Below are 20189 nucleotides of genomic sequence, written 5' to 3'. Positions count from 1 at the left end.
CGTTCACAGCATATGCAGCAAGGTTTACTCCCTTGGAAGATGGTGATAAAATACTAATAATAAAAACAAACTATATACAAAAGAAAAGTGATAAGAGAAGGGAGGGCGCAGGAGCTCACAGCTTGATGAACTCAGGCGGCCGCCATCTTTTCCTCAATCTACCACTACTAATGGTTGAAACCCTGTAGCCTTGCAGAAAAATAACAAATGCATACACACACTTCTTGCTTTGGCCATGGATTGCGCACACATTATTTTCTCATGCTGCTGGAGAATATCAACAGCAACAGAGGTAGAATATAGGTGCTGTCCCTAAGCCTGAATGGTGGAATTATGTTAGTTGAGTAGTTGGGAAGCACAGCTCACTGCAGAACAATGCTGTGGAAGGCAGTAGCACCATAGGCCAAGAGCTCCTGGGTAGGGTTGCTAGATCTCCGGATCTAGACTCCAGTTTTTGGTGGTCCTCTCCAGGTCTCCGGGTGAGTCACTTTAATCTCCAGACTCTTAGCTTTCATTAAAAAAAAGTAAGTTTTTAGGTGGTCTGGTTCAAAAGCCAGAAACCAAAATGTCAGCCACCCCCCCAACTTCTGTTAGTACCAGCTGCTCTAATCCCTGCCCTTTCAAGCTTTTAGCCAGTAAGTGAAGTCAGGGTTGTGATTGACAAGATTTGTTGACCCTAGGGTTGCCAGGTCAGAAGCATCCCAAACCCTGAAATTTTGCGGGTGGGCCTGAGTGATGTCATGGGGCGGGTCCAAGTGATGTCATGGGGCAGGTCCAAGTGACATCATGGGGCGGGTCCAAATGATGTCATTAAGCATGATACATTAAGCATCAACCACTGTTGCTTGGTGCATACAAGTCATACAAAAACATTTATCTGATTGGAAATTAAGATAGAAATCTTAGCTAAAAGATGGAGCCTGGATAGGGAACATTTAATCTAGCCAATTAGCTTCTGGCAAAAAGGGTTCAAGTGCCCTCAGGCCAGGCCAGGCCAGTCACCAGAAGGCCATTGGAGGAAGAAAGGAGCCTAGTGTTGTGGAGATGTTAGATGGAAGCACTCAGGAATAAAGATGGATGCCCCCGAAGAGCTGCAATTCTAAACACACTAAAGGACTAAGCCCCATAGAACTCAATAGGACTTACTTCTCAGTAGATATGGTTTAGATTGTGAGGTTGATCAAGCTTGACAAGGGATCCTCTGCAAAGAAATCCATATCCAAGTAGGGTTGGCAACCCCCTGCCTGGAATGCCCTGCCCCTACCTTTTAACATCCAAATTTCTTTACAGATTTGACCCTTCACTTCAGAAAGAGGTCTGAGTAATGAGTAAGAAGATTCTGTACCCTTTTCTGTCTCCCCTGTGGGCTGCTATAAACTCACTTTATCAGCCAACCCAATTCCAGTGAATATAATTGACAGAGAGAAAGCACACATGATTTAGACTACCTTCATAGGCAGTAGCTTAGGAACAACACCAATTGCAGCCACACTGCCCAGTATGTGAATTCTCTTTTACCACTATTGGACAAGAAACAAACAACAAGGTGAATCATCAGTGGGTTTAAGAAGGTTGAGTGGAGCGCATGGAACCACTGTTGTTGCTTCTATGGATGAAAGGGAGTGAGGATAAAGGTAAATGAAATGCAAATAGAAAAAGAAGAACAAAAGACAGTGATGATTTCTTAACTGCAATACCATACCAACCACAACAAGATTCCTATGACTAAGGCACAAAACTAAGCATCTCGCAACCAGTCAGGATTCCTAACCAAAAACCAAAAATATGATAAATGAAGAAATATTTGTATAAGCATGACTATCAAATATATTTATTATTTACACAACCTGTAAAGATATTTATAGTGCAATCCTACGTTTATTTATTCAGAAGCAAGTCCCAATGTATTCAGTGGGGCTTACTCAAGCAGGGACAGAAATGCAACCTCAAGTGATAAGCAACTTCATTCACGCAACCCAAAATTCAGAATCATGCCACTTTAAACTGTTTTGCAACTGTTTATACTTCTTTTTATGGTTATTGGATTTTAAAGGGATTTATTTCTTATTGTGAGCTGCCTTGGTTTCCAGACTGCAACCCTACCTCACAGGGTTGTTGGAAAGATTCCCATACATACACACACATTGGAGATGTAAATATATATACACCCCATATAGTTTATTGTCAAAACCAGTTGATCATTGCAGAACATTAAAAAAAAATCAGTATTAGTTTCCAACATAATAAAAACAGTGATACCTAAGTAAGACCTACATAATTGCTTTAAAAATAGGATTGGAGGGGCAGAGAAAGATATACAACACAAACACAATTATTTTCTATGTTCACTCAAAAATTCCATCAATATGCAGCACAATCCTAACCATGTCTACTCAAAAGGAAGTCCGATTGAATTCAATGGGGTTTACTCTGGGTATGTTTACTCTGGAAAATCAAGTACATGAACAAGAATGACGAATACATGGAGTAGGCCTTGCTATTAAAAATGATCTTGTGAAGCTCTTGTCAGAAGTTCCTATTGGCATTAATGAACGACTCTCAACTCTCCGCTTAAAACTCACCAAAAACCAGCAGGCAACTATTCTAAGTGCTTATGCACCAACATTAGATTCTGATGAAGACATCAAGGAAAATTTTTATACCCAGCTGGACACCATCTGATCAGAATTCGTTGTACCTTTATAGGGTTAAATGAACCCATCCCCGATTTGACTAAATTCCAAAATTGGCGCTCATGTCTTGCGGAGGCAGCACTAATTAACTGCTGCCAGCGGGATACTGCAAAATCCCTTTTCTTTTGTCTCAGGAGGCTTCTATAAGAATCCCTCATTAATTTAAAAGAGATATGGGAAGAATCACTTGGGTACTTAAGTGTCAACCGTAATAAGGACCTGAGCTTTCTTTTCGCTACTCTGCATTCTTGGTCAAACCATGAGAATGACAAGTGTAACCTAGTAGCAACATGGGACTTCTGTGTCAAGACAGGTCTAAGTAAAGAAAGAATAGTTTGGTAGGCATGTAATGGGTCCTGGGTGTCCTCCAAAACTTCCTGGCGAATTGATACGCCCATTTTCAAAGACTTTATGCCCCAATATCACCTACTTACCCTAACTTACCGGAAATTGATATTAAGAAGGAGCCAGCATGGCCCCCAGTTTCCATCGAAGAAATAAAATCTCTCATTGATTCCTTGAAAAATGGTAAAGCTCATGGAGAAGATTTTCTTCCCCCTGAAATATTTAAGCAATTTCCTGATTGGTGGGCTCCCATCCTGGCACGTTTATTTCTAGAATCAATGACTCCGGCATCATCCCAGAGGGGTGGAGACGGAATATTATCGTTCCAATTTATTAAAAAAGTGATCCCATGGAACCTTCTAATTACCATCCAATTAGTCTATTAAATGTCGCATGTAAACTTTATAGTAAATTTCTCCTCCAAAAATTAGAACAATGGGTGGATTCTAATAATCTTATACACCCTGAACAAGTTGGCTTTAGAAAAGGTTCCTCCCCGATAGACCATTGTCTAACCCTTTATTTCTTGGCAAAACAGAATATGAACGGCCCAACAAAACATCTCTATCCGGCATTCGTTGATTTGGCTGCGGCCTTTGATTCAGTTGATAAGAACATCCTTTGGACCAAATTATACTATATGAAAATTGATCGACGATTACTATATCTTATAAGGGCTCTATATACTAATACTGAAGCCCTGGTCAGAGTTAATCAACAAGGTAATACGACGAATCCAATAGCGGTAATGAGGGGTGTTAAACAAGGGTGCCTTTTGGCCCCCCTGCTCTTCAATCTGTTTTTAAACAATATTATTTCTGAGTTATCTGACCCCCAATATTTTCCACCTTCTATCGGGCATAGGAAGGTGTCCGCATTATTTTACGCCGATGATATGGTCCTTCTCTCTCTAGTCCCGATCGGTTTAAGAAAGCTGCTGAGAAGACTCCAGGACCTTTCCATAAAGGAAAGGTTAAATGTAAATTATGAGAAAACGAAAATACTAGTTTTTGGCAAGAGGTATGCTAGGCATCGATGGTCAATGGCTGACCATCAGTTAGAACAGTGCCGTGTATATAAATATTTGGGAGTAAATTTCTCAGATACCCTCTCCTGGAAAAGACATTTGCAATCTATAAAGCTAATTGCGACAAAAACAGTGGGAGCAATCTTAAAGTTTTACCGCCATGCTGGAGGTAACTTGATTCCACCAGCTTTAAAAATATTTAGATCTAAAGTAATCCCTCAGGTTTTGTATGGAGCATCTGTTTGGGGATGGGACAACAAAATTATCTCATCCTTAGAGACTATACAAACAAACTTTCTTAGGCGTTTATTGTCCCTCCCCCCGGGAACCTCGGCAGCAATGCTACGAGCAGAGACTGGACTCCCTCCGTTGAGAACGCATATCCACCTTACACTTTTGAAGTTTATGAGATCAACTAATGCATTACAAGGCAAGGAATTACTAAATCTCTGCCTTGATCATCCATTTTCACTTAATCTATGGGGCGGTAATGTAGACGATCTATTAAATAGATATCACCTAACTACACAGGAATTTAATAACTTAGGCTCCAATAAAAGATTACGTGAGGCGCTTTTTCAACACAGTGAGTATTTAGACCATTTAACCCTAATTAACTCACGAGTGGCCCAATGGTATGGGAGGTTTAAAACTGATCATAATTGCTCCTCATACCTAACGCAGCCTCTACCCATCAGCTTAAGATATGCCTTTACAGCTTTGCGCTTTTTTACACTGTCAAACACCGACAGAGAGGGGCGGTTATCTGGTACCCCAAAGGACCAAAGAAAATGTATTTGCGGATCCAATGGGGAGGAGGATCTTCCACATATATTACTCCACTGCTCAATTTACCAGAACCCTAGAACTAAGCTCTTAAAGGAGTGGCTAGACTATTATGAGTCATCTATGGAAGCCGAAAAAATACTTTTCTTAATGTCTGACTTAAATCCGGAGGTAACTGGTAAAGTATTCCTGTTTGTGATAGCAGCCCAGAAATTACGAGCAAAATTTATTTTAGAACACTATTTGAAATAGAAGTTTTTAACATTTGTAGTCCTATAATTTAAAAATATTTTAAAACATTTTATAACCAATTTCTCTGTATGTGATTTATATTGTGATGGCCTATGGCCCTGCATTTTGGTAATAAACTTGAACCATCTGATCAGAGATACCTAAAGAGGATAAAATTATCCTCTTGGGCGATTTCAATGCAAGAGTTGGGCGTGAGTTTGATTTATGGCCAGAAACCATTGGGAAAGAAGGAGTTGGCCATAGCAACCTGAATGGCATTCTACTGCTGACTAAATGTGCAGAGCATAATCTTGTTATTACAAACACACTCTTTCACCAGAAAAATAAATTTAAAACATCATGGAAGCACCCTCAGTCAAAACACTGGCATCTCCTGGATTATGTAATTGACCGTGCCAGAGATTGTTGTGATGTACTTCTCACTAAGGCCATGGAGAGTGCCGATGACTGCTGGACAGATCACCGATTAATTCGATCCACTATGGCCATTAATACTGTTTCTCAACATAGGCTCCAAGGAAGAAAACCAAGGCGTAAAATGAACATCCGTGCCCTTCAAGATCTTATTAAGTGAGCCTGCTTTCAAACAACTCTCAAGAAACATCTACCTACGGAACTCCCTGAAAACGTTGAGGAACACTGGATTAAACTGAACACATCCATTATTGCAGCATGTGAACAAACTATTGGATACCAAACTAAGAAACATCAGGATTGGTTTGATGAGAATGATAGTGAGATTGAACATATCATTGGCAAGAAAAGGAAAGCCTTCCAGATATGGCAAAAAGACATTAACTGTGCTGCTAAGAAAAAAATCTATGCCAGTGCAAAGGCTGAGGTCCAAAGAAGAACTAGAAAATTTAAGAACACCTGGTGGATAAAGAAAGCTCAGGAAATCCAGCACTTTGCAGATGCTCATGATGCACGGGGCTTTTTTAATGCCACAAAGGCCATCTATGGACAACAAATTACGATACAAATCACGTTCAGTGGATGGTACCAAACTTCTTAAGGATAAAAAGTCTATTGCACTGCCCTGGAAAGAGCATTACCATGACCTCCTTAATCATAACTATTGTGGCTGGTGAGGTCTTCTAGCAAATTCCACAACAACAAACTAGAGACGAGCTTGCAATATCCCCTAATTTGGATGAAGTCAGTAAAGCCATCAATCAAATGAAGAACAACAAAGCTAGTGGACCTGATGGGATTCCTGCTGAAGTCTTTAAAGAAGGTGGGCCTGAACTTACACAATAACTTCATAAGCTCATTGAAAAAATCTGGATGAGGGAGGAGATCCCAGAAGACTTTAGGGATGCCATAATTATCACCCTTTTTAAGAAGGGTGATAGAACAGATTGTGGGAACTATTGAGATATCTCTCTTCTTGCTACCACAGGTAAAATCCTTGTAGGGATCTTCGCAAATCACCTCCTCCTGATCTCAGAGGATGTCCTCCCTGAATCTCAAAATGGTTTTCGCCCTTCCAGGGGGACAGGGGACATGATCTTCACTGCACGACAGCTTCAAGAAAAATGCAGGGAGCAGAATCAACCTTTATATATGGCATTTTTTGATCTGACTAAGGCCCTTGATACTGTAAATCGAACTGCTCTCTGGACCATCCTTCTGAAAATTGGATGCCCTGATAGATTTGTGAATATTTTGCGACTCCTTCATGACAACATGACAGCGACAATTTTGGATAACAATGGTTTTCAGAGCAATCCATTCGGAGCCGGGTCAGGCGTAAAACAGGGGTGTCATTGCCCCTACCTTATTTGCTATCTTCATTGCTATGATTCTACACCTCATTGAGGGGAAACTTCCTACTAGTGTGGAAATCATATATCGAACAGATGGAAAGCTTTTTAACCTCAGTAGGCTGAAAGCAAAAAGTAAGGTAATGTCAACCTCTGTCGTAGAACTTCAATATGCCAATGATAATGTAGTCTCCGCACATTCAGAAAAAGATCTTCAAACTATCCTAAATGTCTTTGCAGAAACATATGGAAAGCTTGGGCTCTCACTTAATATTAAAAAAACCTAAGTGCTTCATCAACAGGTGTGATGCTGGAAAATGTTGATAACTTCCCCTACCTTGACAGCCATCTCTCAGTAAAATGCTGAAACTCAACATCGTCTGAGTTCTGCAAGTGCCACATTCTCCTGAATGAAGCGTAGAGTGTTCGAGGATCGGGATATTCGCAGGGAGACCAAAATGCTTATTTACAAAGCCATTGTACTACCGACCTTACTGTACACCTGTGAAACATGAACCATTTATAAACGCCACTCCCAACTTCTTGAAAGATTCCACGAACGCTGTCTCCGGAAAATTCTGCAAATTACTTGGGAAGACAGATGGACTAATGTTAGTGTTTTGGAAGAAGCAAAGACTACCAGTGTTGAAACAATGATCCTTCAACATCAACTTCGCTGGACCGGGCCATGTTGTTCGAATGCCTGATCACCGTCTTCCAAAGCAGCTACTTTATTCCCAACTTAAGGATGGTGTCAGGCCCAGGATGTGACTCAGGAACCAGACCAACGATTGTAGTTAATTCGTGTTTTATTAGGGTAATGTCCAAACAAAGACTGCGTTTTCTCATGAATCAATACAGGGATACAGGTCCTGCGGCACTGGGAGAAAGTTGAAAGAGCAAGGGACTTCTTCCCGCCTGTTCTTTAAGAAGGGGTCAAACGGGCGCGCAATCTTTCGCTCCTCCTTAACTGCCCATCAGGTACTGCCCGCCTTCCCCCCCCTTTTCTCCTGTCTTTTCAGCTGTCTGCGTGTGCGCGGTGAGGGGGGAAGCATCACCCCTCCTCTTCTGAAGTTTCCGATTCCAGGATGGGGGATAGGGGAGGGGCTGATGGTAAACTGCCTCCCCACTTTTCAGCTGTGAGCAGCCCTCCCTCTTCCCCCTCTTGCTCTGAGCCTGAAAGAGGGGGAGGCGTGAGAATGTCCAGGGAGGGCTCAGGCTCCCCGTTGCTAAGCGACCTTATCACTGGCAGTTCCTCTGTTTCGTCTTCGCTCCAAAGGGGGGAAGTTCCTCCCCCTTCCCTCTGCCATCCATCCGAATACTCTTCTCCCAACTCTCCGGGATCCAGCTCCCCGGGATTGGGACCCCAGCTCTGCCTTCCGACACCATCCCCCCTCCCAGGCTGTGCCCCCCTCCCCTTGTCTGGCTTGGGACGGTGGGGAAAACGTTGATGGAAAAGTTTTACCAATTCTGGAGCATGCACATCAGCTGCATCTTCCCATGATCTGTCAGCCACCCCATAGTCTTTCCAGTGAATCAAGTACTGCAGCTTGTGGCGTCTGATCCTGGAATCTAAGATCTCCTCAACTTCAAACTCAAGCTGCTCATTTACCAGGAGTGGAGCTGGCTTTCGTTAAGAGGGATCGATGGAACACAGGATGTATTTTAAACGTGTCAGGCAGCTTCAGTCGGTACGCCACGGGATTAATTTGAGTTTCTATTTCGAAAGGACCCACCCTCTTGTCTTGTAATTTTCTACATTTGCCAGGCATCTGGAGGAAGCGGGTGGACAGCCATACCTGGTCTCCCGGTTGAAGGGGGGGGGCTCCTTCCTGTGCAGGTCAGCAACTCGCTTGTACTCCGTTTTGGCTTCGTTTAACTGCTGTTTCAGTGTCTGTTGCGCCGCTTGCAATTCCTTAAGGAAGTTCTCAGCTGCCGGTACCAGCATTCCTTCTGAGCTGCTTGGAAAGACTTTAGGATGGAATCCATAATTAGCGAAGAACGGGGTTTGTTGAGTGCTGGAGTGCAGAGAATTGTTGTAGGCGAACTCTGCAAAATGCAAATATGATACCCAGTCAGTCTGTTGATAGGACACATAACTTCGTAAATATCTTTCCAAAACGGTGTTCAAGCGTTCCGTCTGCCCATCTGTCTGGGGGTGATGGGCGGAGGAGAGTTTTAATTCCGTCTGCAACTGTTTCCACATTGCTCTCCAAAATTTGGCTGTGAACTGAGTTCCTCGGTCTGAGACTACGCTGTTTGGCAATCCATGCAGCCGGTAGACTTCTTTTATGAATAACTTGGCCGTTTCTTTAGCCTCTAAGGCCCCTGCACAAGGAAGAAAGTGTGCCATTTTGGTAAGTAGATCCACCACTACTAAGATGGCTGTCATTCCTTGGGACTTGGGTAGATCAGTTATAAAATCCATGGAAAGGTCCTTCCAGGGTTCGTGTGGGACAGGCAACGGTTGTAACAGTCCTGCTGGTGTCCCTGTTTGTGTTTTTGTCCGCAGACAGACAGAGCAGGACTTTACATAACTCTCAATATCCCGATGCATTTTAGGCCACCAGAAGTCCTTGGCCACGTTCTGAATGGTCTTGTAAATCCCAAAGTGTCCCGCTGTGATGGAATCATGACACTGGCATAGGATTCTGAGCCTTAATTCCTCTTCTGGCACATATCTGGCGGTTTTGAACCATAACAGTCCATTTCTCCAGTGAAAGGTTACTTCTGAGTCTTGACCTTGTCCCGTCTCCTGCTGATATTTTAGCATGTCTGCATCTTCTTGTTGTGCCTTTTTGAGTTCCTCTTCCCATGAAGGCTGGCATACTCCCAACGTTAATTTCTCTGGCGGGATTACGTGCTGAGACTGGTCCTCAGATTCACTTTCTTTGTATTGTGGCTGTCTGGATAAGGCATCCGCTCTCTGGTTTTTGGCTTGGGCATGGTAAGTAATCTGGAAGTTAAACCTAGTGAAGAACTGGGACCATCTTATCTGTCTCTGGTTCAGCTTTCTGGCTGTTTGGAGGCTTTCAAGATTCTTGTGGTCGGAGCGCACTTCAATTCGATGAGAGGTCCACTCTAGGTATTGTCTCCAGTTTTCAAAAGAGTCCTTGATGGCCAGCAGCTCCTTCTCCCAAACTGTGTAGTTCTTCTCTGCAGGCTTTAACTTCCGAGAGAAGTACGCACAGGGGTGCAGCTCCTTCCCTTCTTGGTCTAATTGTAGCAGAACCCCCCCGATGGCAAAATCTGAAGCATCTGCTTCCACTACGAAAGGGCGGTTCGGATCAGCAAAGCGCAGAATGGGCTCAGTAGCAAACCTTCTCTTCAGCTCCTCAAAGGCCTCGGTGGCGTTCTCTGTCCATTGAAACTTCTTCTTCCCCCTTAAACAGTCAGTCAGAGGAGCTGTTAATTTGGAAAACCCTGGAATGAACTTTCTGTAATAATTGGCAAACCCCAAAAACCGTTGTACATCCTTTTTGGTGACAGGTTGGCCCCAGTCCAATATGCAGCTTACTTTCCCTGGGTCCATCTCCACGCCTTCCGCTGAGATTCGATATCCAAGGAAGTCTAGAGACTTGAGGTCAAATCCACATTTCTCTAATTTAGCATACAGGTGATTTTCTCTCAGTCTCTTCAACACCGTCTTCACATGCTGGTCGTGGTCTTCCTGGTTCTTTGAGAACACCAGGATATCATCTAAGTAACAGATTACATACGTGTCCAACAAGTCTCTAAACACATCGTTCATGAATTTTTGAAAAATTCCTGGACTTTCACAAAGCCCGAACGGCATGACCAGGTATTCATACTGTCCGTAAGCGATCAAGAATCCTGTTTTCCATTCATCTCCCTCCTTCATTCTGATCAGATTGTACGCTCCTCTCAAATCCAACTTCGTGAAGATTTTTGCAGAGCGCAGTCGGTCCAGCAACTCTGAGATCAGGGGCAGCGGGTAGCTGTTGGGGATGGTGATCTGGTTCAATGCGCGATAGTTGTTACAGGGTCTGAGTCCCCCCCCTTCTTTTTCACAAACAATAGTGGCGCTCCAGCAGGGGATTGTGAGGGGCGTATGAATCCTCGCCTCAGGTTTTTATCCAGGAATTCCTTCAGGGCCTCCCTCTCATTCTCTGTGAGAGAGTAGATTCTCCCTGATGGGATGCTGGCTCCTGGCCCTAGATCAATCGCACAGTCGTAAGGGCGGTGGGGGGGTAAAGTCTCTGCCTCTTTTTCATCAAACATATCTTTGAATTCTTCATACTTTGGCGGCAGGGTCACTTGCTCGATCTCTTGCACTGCCCCCGCTAAGGTGTTCTTGATTCCTTCAGGTTGACAGTTCTCCTGGCAATACTGTGAGGTGAACCACACCACCGCCTCCTTCCAACTTATTTTGGGTTCATGCTTTGCTAGCCAGGGCATTCCCAGAATCACCTCAAAGTTCGAGAGATCTGACACGTATAGCGAAATGAACTCTTCGTGCCCAGGGATTTGAAGTTTCACTTCCTCCGTGGCTTGTGTCACCCCTCCTGACTTCAGGGGTCTCCCATCGATAGTCTCCACAGCTAGGGGAGCGTCCAGTTTCCACCGGGAAATTCCATGACGCTTGACTAACTTTGCATCAATAAAATTTGTGGAGGCTCCACTGTCAATTAAGGCAGTGGAATTAAACACCACTCCTCTGGAAGTTGTAATCTGAATAGGCAAGACCAACACCCCCTTTGAGGGAGGTTGGATCGTTGGGGGGCCTTTATACAACGCTGCCCCCAGTCCACCGGCCTGCACGTGGACTGGGTGTTCTAGTTTCCCGACGGCTCGGCTTTCCCCCCTTTCAGTCCACAGTCTCTGGCCACATGGCCCGGCTTTGAACAATAAAAGCATAAACGTTCCCGGCGTCGTCTTTCCTTTTCTTCTTCCGACAGTCTTGGCCTAGCCCCTCCCTGTCCCTCAGTTGCATTACCTGCCATCCCTGTAGTGGGAAGGGTCTTGTTGCGGGATGCCGAGGCTGAGTATCTCGGGACCTCCTGCTTCCTTTCCAGGCGCCTTCCTTCCATCCGGTGATCTATCTGTAGGCATAGCCGGATGAGCCCTGGTAGGTCAGCGGGGGGGGAGGTCCTGGCCAACTCATCCAGGATTTCAGCATTTAATCCACTCCGGTACATAAACATCAGGGCAGCGTCATTGTAACCAGTTTCCTGGGACAGAATTTTAAAAGCGTTAGTGTACTCAGAAACAGTCCCTTTAGCTTGCTTCAGAGCGCCTAGTTGCCGCGCTACTGTTTCAGCCCTTTGCGGGTCTTGAAACATCTCGGTCATCTCCTGTATAAATCCTCTGTACCTTCCTAAGACAGTATCCTTTCTCACGAGATACGGAGTTACCCATTTTGCAGCTTCTCCCTCCAGGAGGCTAATCACGAAAGCTACTTTAGCCCCATCGTCTGGAAATTCTGTGTGCCTGACATCCAGATATAACTCACATTGAGCCACGAAGGTTGCCAACTGATCACTTTGTCCCGCGTATTTTGGGGGCAATCCAATGGGAACCTTTACTACGGCAGCTGGAGGGGCTGTTCGCATCTGGTCTATCGTGGCTTTCAAGGTTTGATTATCCGTCTTCAGCGCCTTGACTGCTGCTAGCAGGGCTTGAACATCCGTCTGCAAATCAGCTACCTTAGTCCTCAGGAGTTACACTTCTTCCGTCTCAGAAGTGGGGTTCGTCCCCCCCGCTGCTCCCTTTGACATCTTGTCCCAGTCAAGTGAAGAGAGCGTTGAGGGTGATTTAGGCGGCTCTGTCAAGCTGTCAGGCCCAGGATGTGACTCAGGAACCAGACCAACGATTGTAGTTAATTCGTGTTTTATTAGGGTAATGTCCAAACAAAGACTGCGTTTTCTCATGAATCAATACAGGGATACAGGTCCTGCGGCATTGGGAGAAAGTTGACAGAGCAAGGGACTTCTTCCCGCCTGTTCTTTAAGAAGGGGCCAAGCGGGCGCGCAATCTTTCGCTCCTCCTTAACTGCCCCTCAGGTACTGCCTGCCTTCCCCCCCTTCTCTCCTGTCTTTTCAGCTGTCTGCGTGTGCGCGGTGAGGGGGGGAAGCATCACCCCCTCCTCTTCTGAAGTTTCCGATTCCAGGATGGGGGATAGGGGAGGGGCTGATGGTAAACTGCCTCCCCGCTTTTCAGCTGTGAGCAGCCCTCCCTCTTCCCCCTCTTGCTCTGAGCCTGAAAGAGGGGGAGGCGTGAGAATGTCCAGGGAGGGCTCAGGCTCCCTGTTGCTAAGCGACCTTATCACTGGCAGTTCCTCTGTTTCGTCTTCGCCCAAAGGGGGGAAGTTCCTCCCCCTTCCCTCTGCCATCCATCCGAATACTCTTCTCCCAACTCTCCGGGATCCAGCTCCCCGGGATTGGGACCCCAGCTCTGCCTTCCGACAGATGGAAAACGGAACATCAGTGGACAGCAAAAGAGGTTTCAATATGTTTTTAAAGCGAATCTAAAAAAATGTAACATGAATATCAACAACTGGGAAGTCTTGGCCCATGAACGTCCCAAATGGAGGTCGGCTATTATTATTATTTATTACATATGTATACCGCCCCATAGCTGAAGCTCTTATCAAAGGTGCTGTGGACTTCGAAGAAGCACCAATACAGGGCAAATGGGACAAACAAGCTAAGCAGAAGGCATGTCAAACAAATCTTCATCGCAATGATTTTCCATTTGGAAACCTATGTCCTCACTGTGGGAGGCTATGTGGATGCCGAATTGGCCTCCACAGTCACTTACAGACCCACTGTTAAAGACCTTGTCTTGGAAGACAATCTTACTTGGCCACGAGTGATCGCCAATGATTTTGAGAAATTCACATTAAAATGGAGAATTTCCATGAGGATTTTTTTAAAAAAAATTTGCAGCTCGCTGTAGAGTTATAGAGAACTGAATTTAACATTGGAAAAATGAGAAACTGAGAGAACCGAAACAGACAGATCTTTCCATCCCTATCAGGCAGCAACCAGTTTTGTATGTTGAAGGAATGAGCATGCTTGCCTTCCCTCTATGGGAACACCACACAGGGATCCATACGTTGGGAGGTCTGATTTGTGCAATCTTTCCCCACCTTTTCTCCCTTGATGGAACAGTTCAGCAGTGATGCATCAGGTTTATGCATGGAGCACCTGTGCTGCATAAACCTGATGCCTCACATTATGTTACATATATGTGTAGAGAAAGGGTGAACTTCTGTCTCCAGCACATGAAGACGGTTGCTGCTCAAGCAAGTTCTTAAAGTGGGTCACTGAAGAGGATAGAACACACACATACAACTCAGGCATACTCCCCAGGGTTGGGTTTTGTTTTGCGTTCTTGGTTTGTTTGTTTTTTAGGATCAGGTTGCCTTAGGTACAATGTATTTCTTCCTTCTAAATATTCCCTGCAAAGTGCTGTGTACCTCTGCTATGGCTACATGTCTCTGATCTTCAGAAGAACAGTATATATAAAACTAGACGTCCAAAGCTCAGCATCAAAGAGAGCTGCTTCTGCACCAGTTCCGTTGCACTAGTTCCTGCTACTGGCATCAGCTAAGTAAATGACTGAGAGAAGTTTTGAGATTAATAGACGGTGAGCTGAAAAGAAGCATTAAAACTTTGTCACACTTTATAGCTTATGAAATGCACCTTAACTCGTGGGTTTGAAAAAATCCCACAAGACTTCATAAAGAAGAGGAAAGATTTATAAATATATTTCATCCAAGGTCTCTTAATAGCTGAATAAATGAACCCACCACTTTAAAGTGGATACAGGACCTTGGAAATTTTTACAACTATAGGGCCAAATTCAACCTACAGATGACAGATTGAATTCTGATTAATGGAGCACAGGGTTCACTTAATTATGAAATAATTTTAAGTACTTCCAAATCTGTTCCTTTGAAATGTGCTATTGTCACTTATTATTACAATTATAGCCATACAAGCTTTTATCTTCTTTCTTGTTGCAACGAGGGCAGAATTTGTCCTCTGCTCTTGGGTAGCCCCATGCCAACAGCTACTAGAATCTATGGAAGAATATAGATATATATATCCCCAGTTGTACATAAAGTTCTGTCTGATTTGTCTTATGAAAATGCTTTGCAAGCTGGGAATGGAAAGCAATACAAACTTCAATACAAACTGTATTATAATAACCATAATTATTTTTTCATTGCTCTATGGTTCATCCCTTTTCACTAAAGAGATCAACATTCATGGTCATAAAAAGTAATGCTCAAAACCGCACCAGAGTAAATGACAATAATCTATTGTTTCAACGAACATGTAAAAATATTATCACACAAAGGGCTAATAAGAAAATTATGTAGCAGGAGAATGCTGCCACTTATCAAAGTAAATGCTGTTGCTGTGATAGAGATATTGAGCATGTCTTTTACAGCAGACACATTTGCTTTCCATGTTCCAAGAGTGCCAAGATTCTTAGGCATGTTGCAGCTGTGGTTCAACCATTGCTGTTAACAATCAAGTGTTCTTTGTGGCAGAAATATATTCTTAGAATGTGTAGAGCTGAAAAAATATATTTTAAGGTAATAAAAAGTTACTATTAGATAGTAAAACAAAATAAATATGCATTGCTTGAATTGCTTATACCTCAGTCGCTCGGCAAGATGTACCAGTGCACATAAATGTTTAGGAGGCATATTGGCTGCTGCATGTTCATAATGTTCCATCCAATTCATAGCTGGGCTCTCACAAATAGGGACTCCATGAGTACAATGGGGCATCTAAGGACACCCTCTTCTGAAAGCAGACCATTGTGCTGCCCAACAAGTTGCCAAGAAGACAGCTACCAACAGCTCAAGGACCTGAAATTGGGGGGGGACATTAGTACACTCACAGACACGTGCTGAAGTTCACTTCCAGATGTTGCTGGGAACAGTGGTGGCAGGGGACAACCAGGAAAAGGAACAAGAAGTACTTAATTGAATAGGGGTTAGAGCTATTTTCACCACCTTTGGATGAATACTAGCTCTGCCTCTCAAGTCAATCATTTGGTATGTGACTGACCAGTTTGTGACGGATTCAGAGCACAAATAACCTGGAACCTATTTGTCTGGAAGCATCCTATAAAGGGCTCTTTTATTGATATTACCCATAACATGAAGCTTATGTTGTAAGGATGTCAATGGTTAAGACAGCCATGCCAATGCAAGTCTTTGTGGTTAAGGAAGAGAGAATGTAGTGCAAACTCCTGAACAAACCTAAGTGTTCCAGGAAATTATGCATTTTATTTTGTTCCATTTTATATTGTTTCTAGGATTCTACTTTAGCTGGATCAGCGACTATGGCAGGACCCAGAACAAGTGCAATCATTGGCGATCAGGGAACACCGTCAAAGGTCCAGCTACCCCTCAATATGTAAGTATCCATTTTGCCCTGAATGCAGTTGTAAGAATCACAACTCATTTTGGCTTTATTGTCTTCTACGAAGATAACTTCTCATGTAGTTATCACTGTCTTGAACATAACCCAGCCTTCTGCCAGAACTGAAAAATGAATAATGACAGGCCAGGTCACCTTCTTTACATAGTCCATTTTTAGCTTCCAATATATTTTTTATAGATGTATGAATCATTGTATGGCAGGCTGAGTGCCTATCAGCTAGAGAAATCTGCTTCTGGAAATTAAACCATTATGTTCCTTTACAATTGAACACCTGAGACCATCATTGTTAGGAAGCACAGTTTCTAGGATTAAAAGCACAGTTGTAGTGAAAATAAATGAAGACATAACATTAACAGCATATGTGCAAAAGCTCTTTGGACAGGCTTTTGGGGTGGGTTAGGTTTTATTATTGTTGTTGAGATTTTTAATGTTCTAATATAATTATATGTTTTTATTCTGTACGTTGCCCAGAGTGGCTGGACAACCAGTCAGATGGGCGACTAATAAATCTAATAAATAAATAAATAAACAAAAATAAATGATACAGGATGATTAAATGTTACTTGGAAGAATTGGAGGTTAACGTGATCAGGAATAAGACTTAAAAATGCTTTATATAAATCTAGAGAATAGGTTTTATATTTCAAGTAAGTTATACTGCTCAAACAGAAACTCAAATGTGAGACTAAAATATATTTTCAAAAATCTGGATTTAATAATCTGCTTTACCTAATGGAGAAATTCAACCAAACTATTACAGAATTCATTTGGCTTTCAAAAGGAAGGATTATTTTCAAGATGACGTACTGTCAACAAATTAATTTTATAAAAGAAAATAAGAATTGAGTACTAATGCAATGAATTTTACTACATTACAATAAAAAGGTCTGTGTATAGCATGCCTGTGCTGTGAGTCTTCTTCAGTAATGCCTGTGTTTGTGGGTTTACACAGTGAGTTTTTGTGGGTACTGCTGCCATTCATTTAAGTTCCTTTATTATTATTATTATTATTATTATTATTATATTTGTATACCGCCCCATAGCCGAAGCTCTCTGGGTGGTTTATAATAATTAAAAACATTAAAAACAAATATACAAATTTAAAAACACTTAAAAAAATAATAATTTAAAAACACATGCTAAAATGCCTGGGAGAAGAGGAAAGTCTTGACCTGGCGCCAAAAATATAACAGGCTGTGTATACACCATACCTTTAAAACATATTATTTTCCCCCAAAGAATCCTGGGAACTGTAGTTTGTTAAGGGTTCTGGGAATTGTAACTGTGAGGAGTAAACTAGTTTCCAATATTCTTTGGGGGAAATAATGTGCTTTAAATGTATAGTGTGTACACAGCATAAGACCCTGGCTTCCCAAAGTGGAGCACGTATGAATTTTTCTGTGCTTGTCATCTGAAGGTCAGTTTTCTAAACCATAGAAATGTTTGAGTTCTGAAGGGGCTTGTAAGCCTTGGGGTGTGTAATGTATGCATTATCAAGTAAATATCTGGCATGTTGCCCCTTTAAGAGAAATGGCTATGACCCAGGAGAACAGCTCCCGGAGAGCTGACTCTGAGGTGTGGGGTGGCTAAAGAAGTTGTTATTGGAGTTTATTTCTATGCTGTCATTTGGCCAAAAAGGCCCCCAAGGCGGCTCACATAGGTTCACACACAAACGCAAAATTCAAGTTAGTTACTACACTGGGCAGACTCCCAGGCCTCATCAAAACAAAGTCTGTTTTACTATTAATTCATGTTGTAATGAGTTTCTACATAAACAGAAGAAGACAACACAGAGTGGTGGTTTGAACACCAGTTTCAGGGACAGTGTCAGGCATGAATTCATCTTCCTCAGAATAACCTACAATGTGCTGTCCCTCATATTGGGACTTGGGCTATCATAGATTCTGTGAGATCATAATAGCAAATTTCAGCTGATCCATGACAGCTTCTCTGCCTCTGACAGGTTAATCCTAATCATGTCTACTCAAATGGTATTGAATTCAATGAAGCTTATTTCCAAGCAAGTGGAGTTAAGATTGTAGCCTAAATCACAATGCAAGATAACTGAGGTTGCATTTCCGCTTTTTAGTGAGGGGAGCTTGTTGTGCACAGTTCCTCTATCACAACTTATTTAGAATGTCCAGAATTAGGAACATAGGAAGCTGCCTTATACCTAGTCAGACCATTGGTCCATCTAGTTCAGCACTGTCTACACTGACTGGCAGTGGCTGTCCCGGGTTTCAGGGAGCGGTCTCTCTCAGCCCTACCTAGAGATGCATTAGGACATGGACGCCATTCAGTAGTCATGCTAAACCCTTGTTTAGCACAGTGTGAACAAGCTACAGTAAACCTTGGGGTTGTGGCACTCTGTTCTCCTCCCCCAGGCAGTTGCTTTTGCTTCCAGCTTTGTTTAGCAGTGGTTTTGTCATTTAATCTGAACCAACAAACTGTGGTAAACATTAACTGGTTTGTTTGAAACAAGCCTAATTGAAACCATGACTCATTCCCATTGCACTAAATTATGGTTTAGCATGACTTCTGAATGCAGCCAGAATGTATTTCTATAAGGAGCCTATAAAGCTGCCTTTTACTATATTAGATTGTCGGTTCATCTATCTCACTATTGTCTGTGCTGACTGGCAGTTGGTTCACCAGGATTTCAGATGAGGAACACTCCCAGCCATGTGTGGAGATGCTGGGGATTGAACCTGGGACCTTCCGCATGCAAAACAGATGCTCTACCACTGAGCTACAGCTTTTGTAGTAACTTACTATTGTGAATGGAACTGCACAGATGGGGAAGGAAACCCACCACCACCTAAAATAATTGAATAGTACAATTGTACAAATAAATGTATAATTTTACAAATAATAACATATTTCAATCTGCAATATAAGCATTTAATTCCCTATGTTTCATTATTAAAAATATAAAGCAGGTGCTGTCTTCATTTTAGCTGCCAGTTGCCTGCAGTGTTTCACTTGACCAAGTTATAGATTATGGAAAGAAAAATAGGCACCTTCATGTTCTTTGTGCCTGGAAGTCAGGCTTCACTTCAAAGCAATTGTGTCTCAAACTTGTAATAGACCTACAGAGATGACATTAACCATAGCACTGTGAATTCAACATTATAAATTCAGTCACAGTTCAGTCCCTCAGGCCCAAAATTAAAGCTTGAAATTCTGGCAGGCAACTTTTAGTGCTGAATATTGAAGATTAAAACTGTGTCAGTTAACTAGATTCCGCCCATAATACTATGAAATGTCACCTTATTGCCACTTTGAAGGTGTTAGGGTGATTTTCCTCTCTTTTTTATAGCTTATCTCAGTGCATGCTAGCGGGTGATGAAAAGCAGTCATGTCCAGAAACTTCATTGCTGGATAACACTGTTAATCTCAATTCTATGCCAAGAGCACACTCCAAGGAAATATAAATACTTTTTTTCTATTTATCTAGGTCATTGCTGCACATGAATTCCTTTTACATGTTTTTGACAACAGGTGTCAAGCACAGCTGTCTTCCACCTCCATCCAGTAAACATGTTCACACACAAGGGTTGGGGTCAAGTTTTGGAAAGAGAGTTTTTAGAAATGTCAGTACAGCCATTTTTGCTAAAAGCAAGCGTGGAGAACCTGCAGCCTTCCAGATTTTGTTGGAATATACCTCCCATAATCCCTTGCCATTAGACATGCTGGTTTGGGCTGATGGGAAGAACATCTAGAGGGCCACAGGTTCCCTACCCATGGTTAAAAATGTCAACCCTACTGATAGTCAATACAGAGAGCAGATTGGGCATATATATGATCCCAGTTGTTGTTGTTATGTGCCTTCAAGTCGACTACGACTTATGGCGACCCTATGAATCAGAGGCCTCCAATAGCATCTGTTATA

General features: G+C 42.8%; 1 protein-coding gene across 1 annotated transcript in view; it reads left to right on the top strand.

The window, feature by feature from the left end:
• The window catches only part of SH3RF3 (SH3 domain containing ring finger 3), a 473231-nt gene that overhangs the window by 382127 nt on the left and 70915 nt on the right, over positions 1-20189 (top strand). The window contains exon 5 of the mRNA XM_061626756.1: positions 16170-16270. Coding sequence (XP_061482740.1) covers positions 16170-16270 — 101 coding nt within the window. The remainder of the gene's footprint in view (positions 1-16169; positions 16271-20189) is intronic.

The sequence above is a fragment of the Rhineura floridana genome, chromosome 5 (assembly GCF_030035675.1).
Source record: "Rhineura floridana isolate rRhiFlo1 chromosome 5, rRhiFlo1.hap2, whole genome shotgun sequence".
NCBI lineage: Eukaryota > Metazoa > Chordata > Lepidosauria > Squamata > Rhineuridae > Rhineura > Rhineura floridana.
This window is presented reverse-complemented; position numbering and strand designations above follow the sequence as displayed.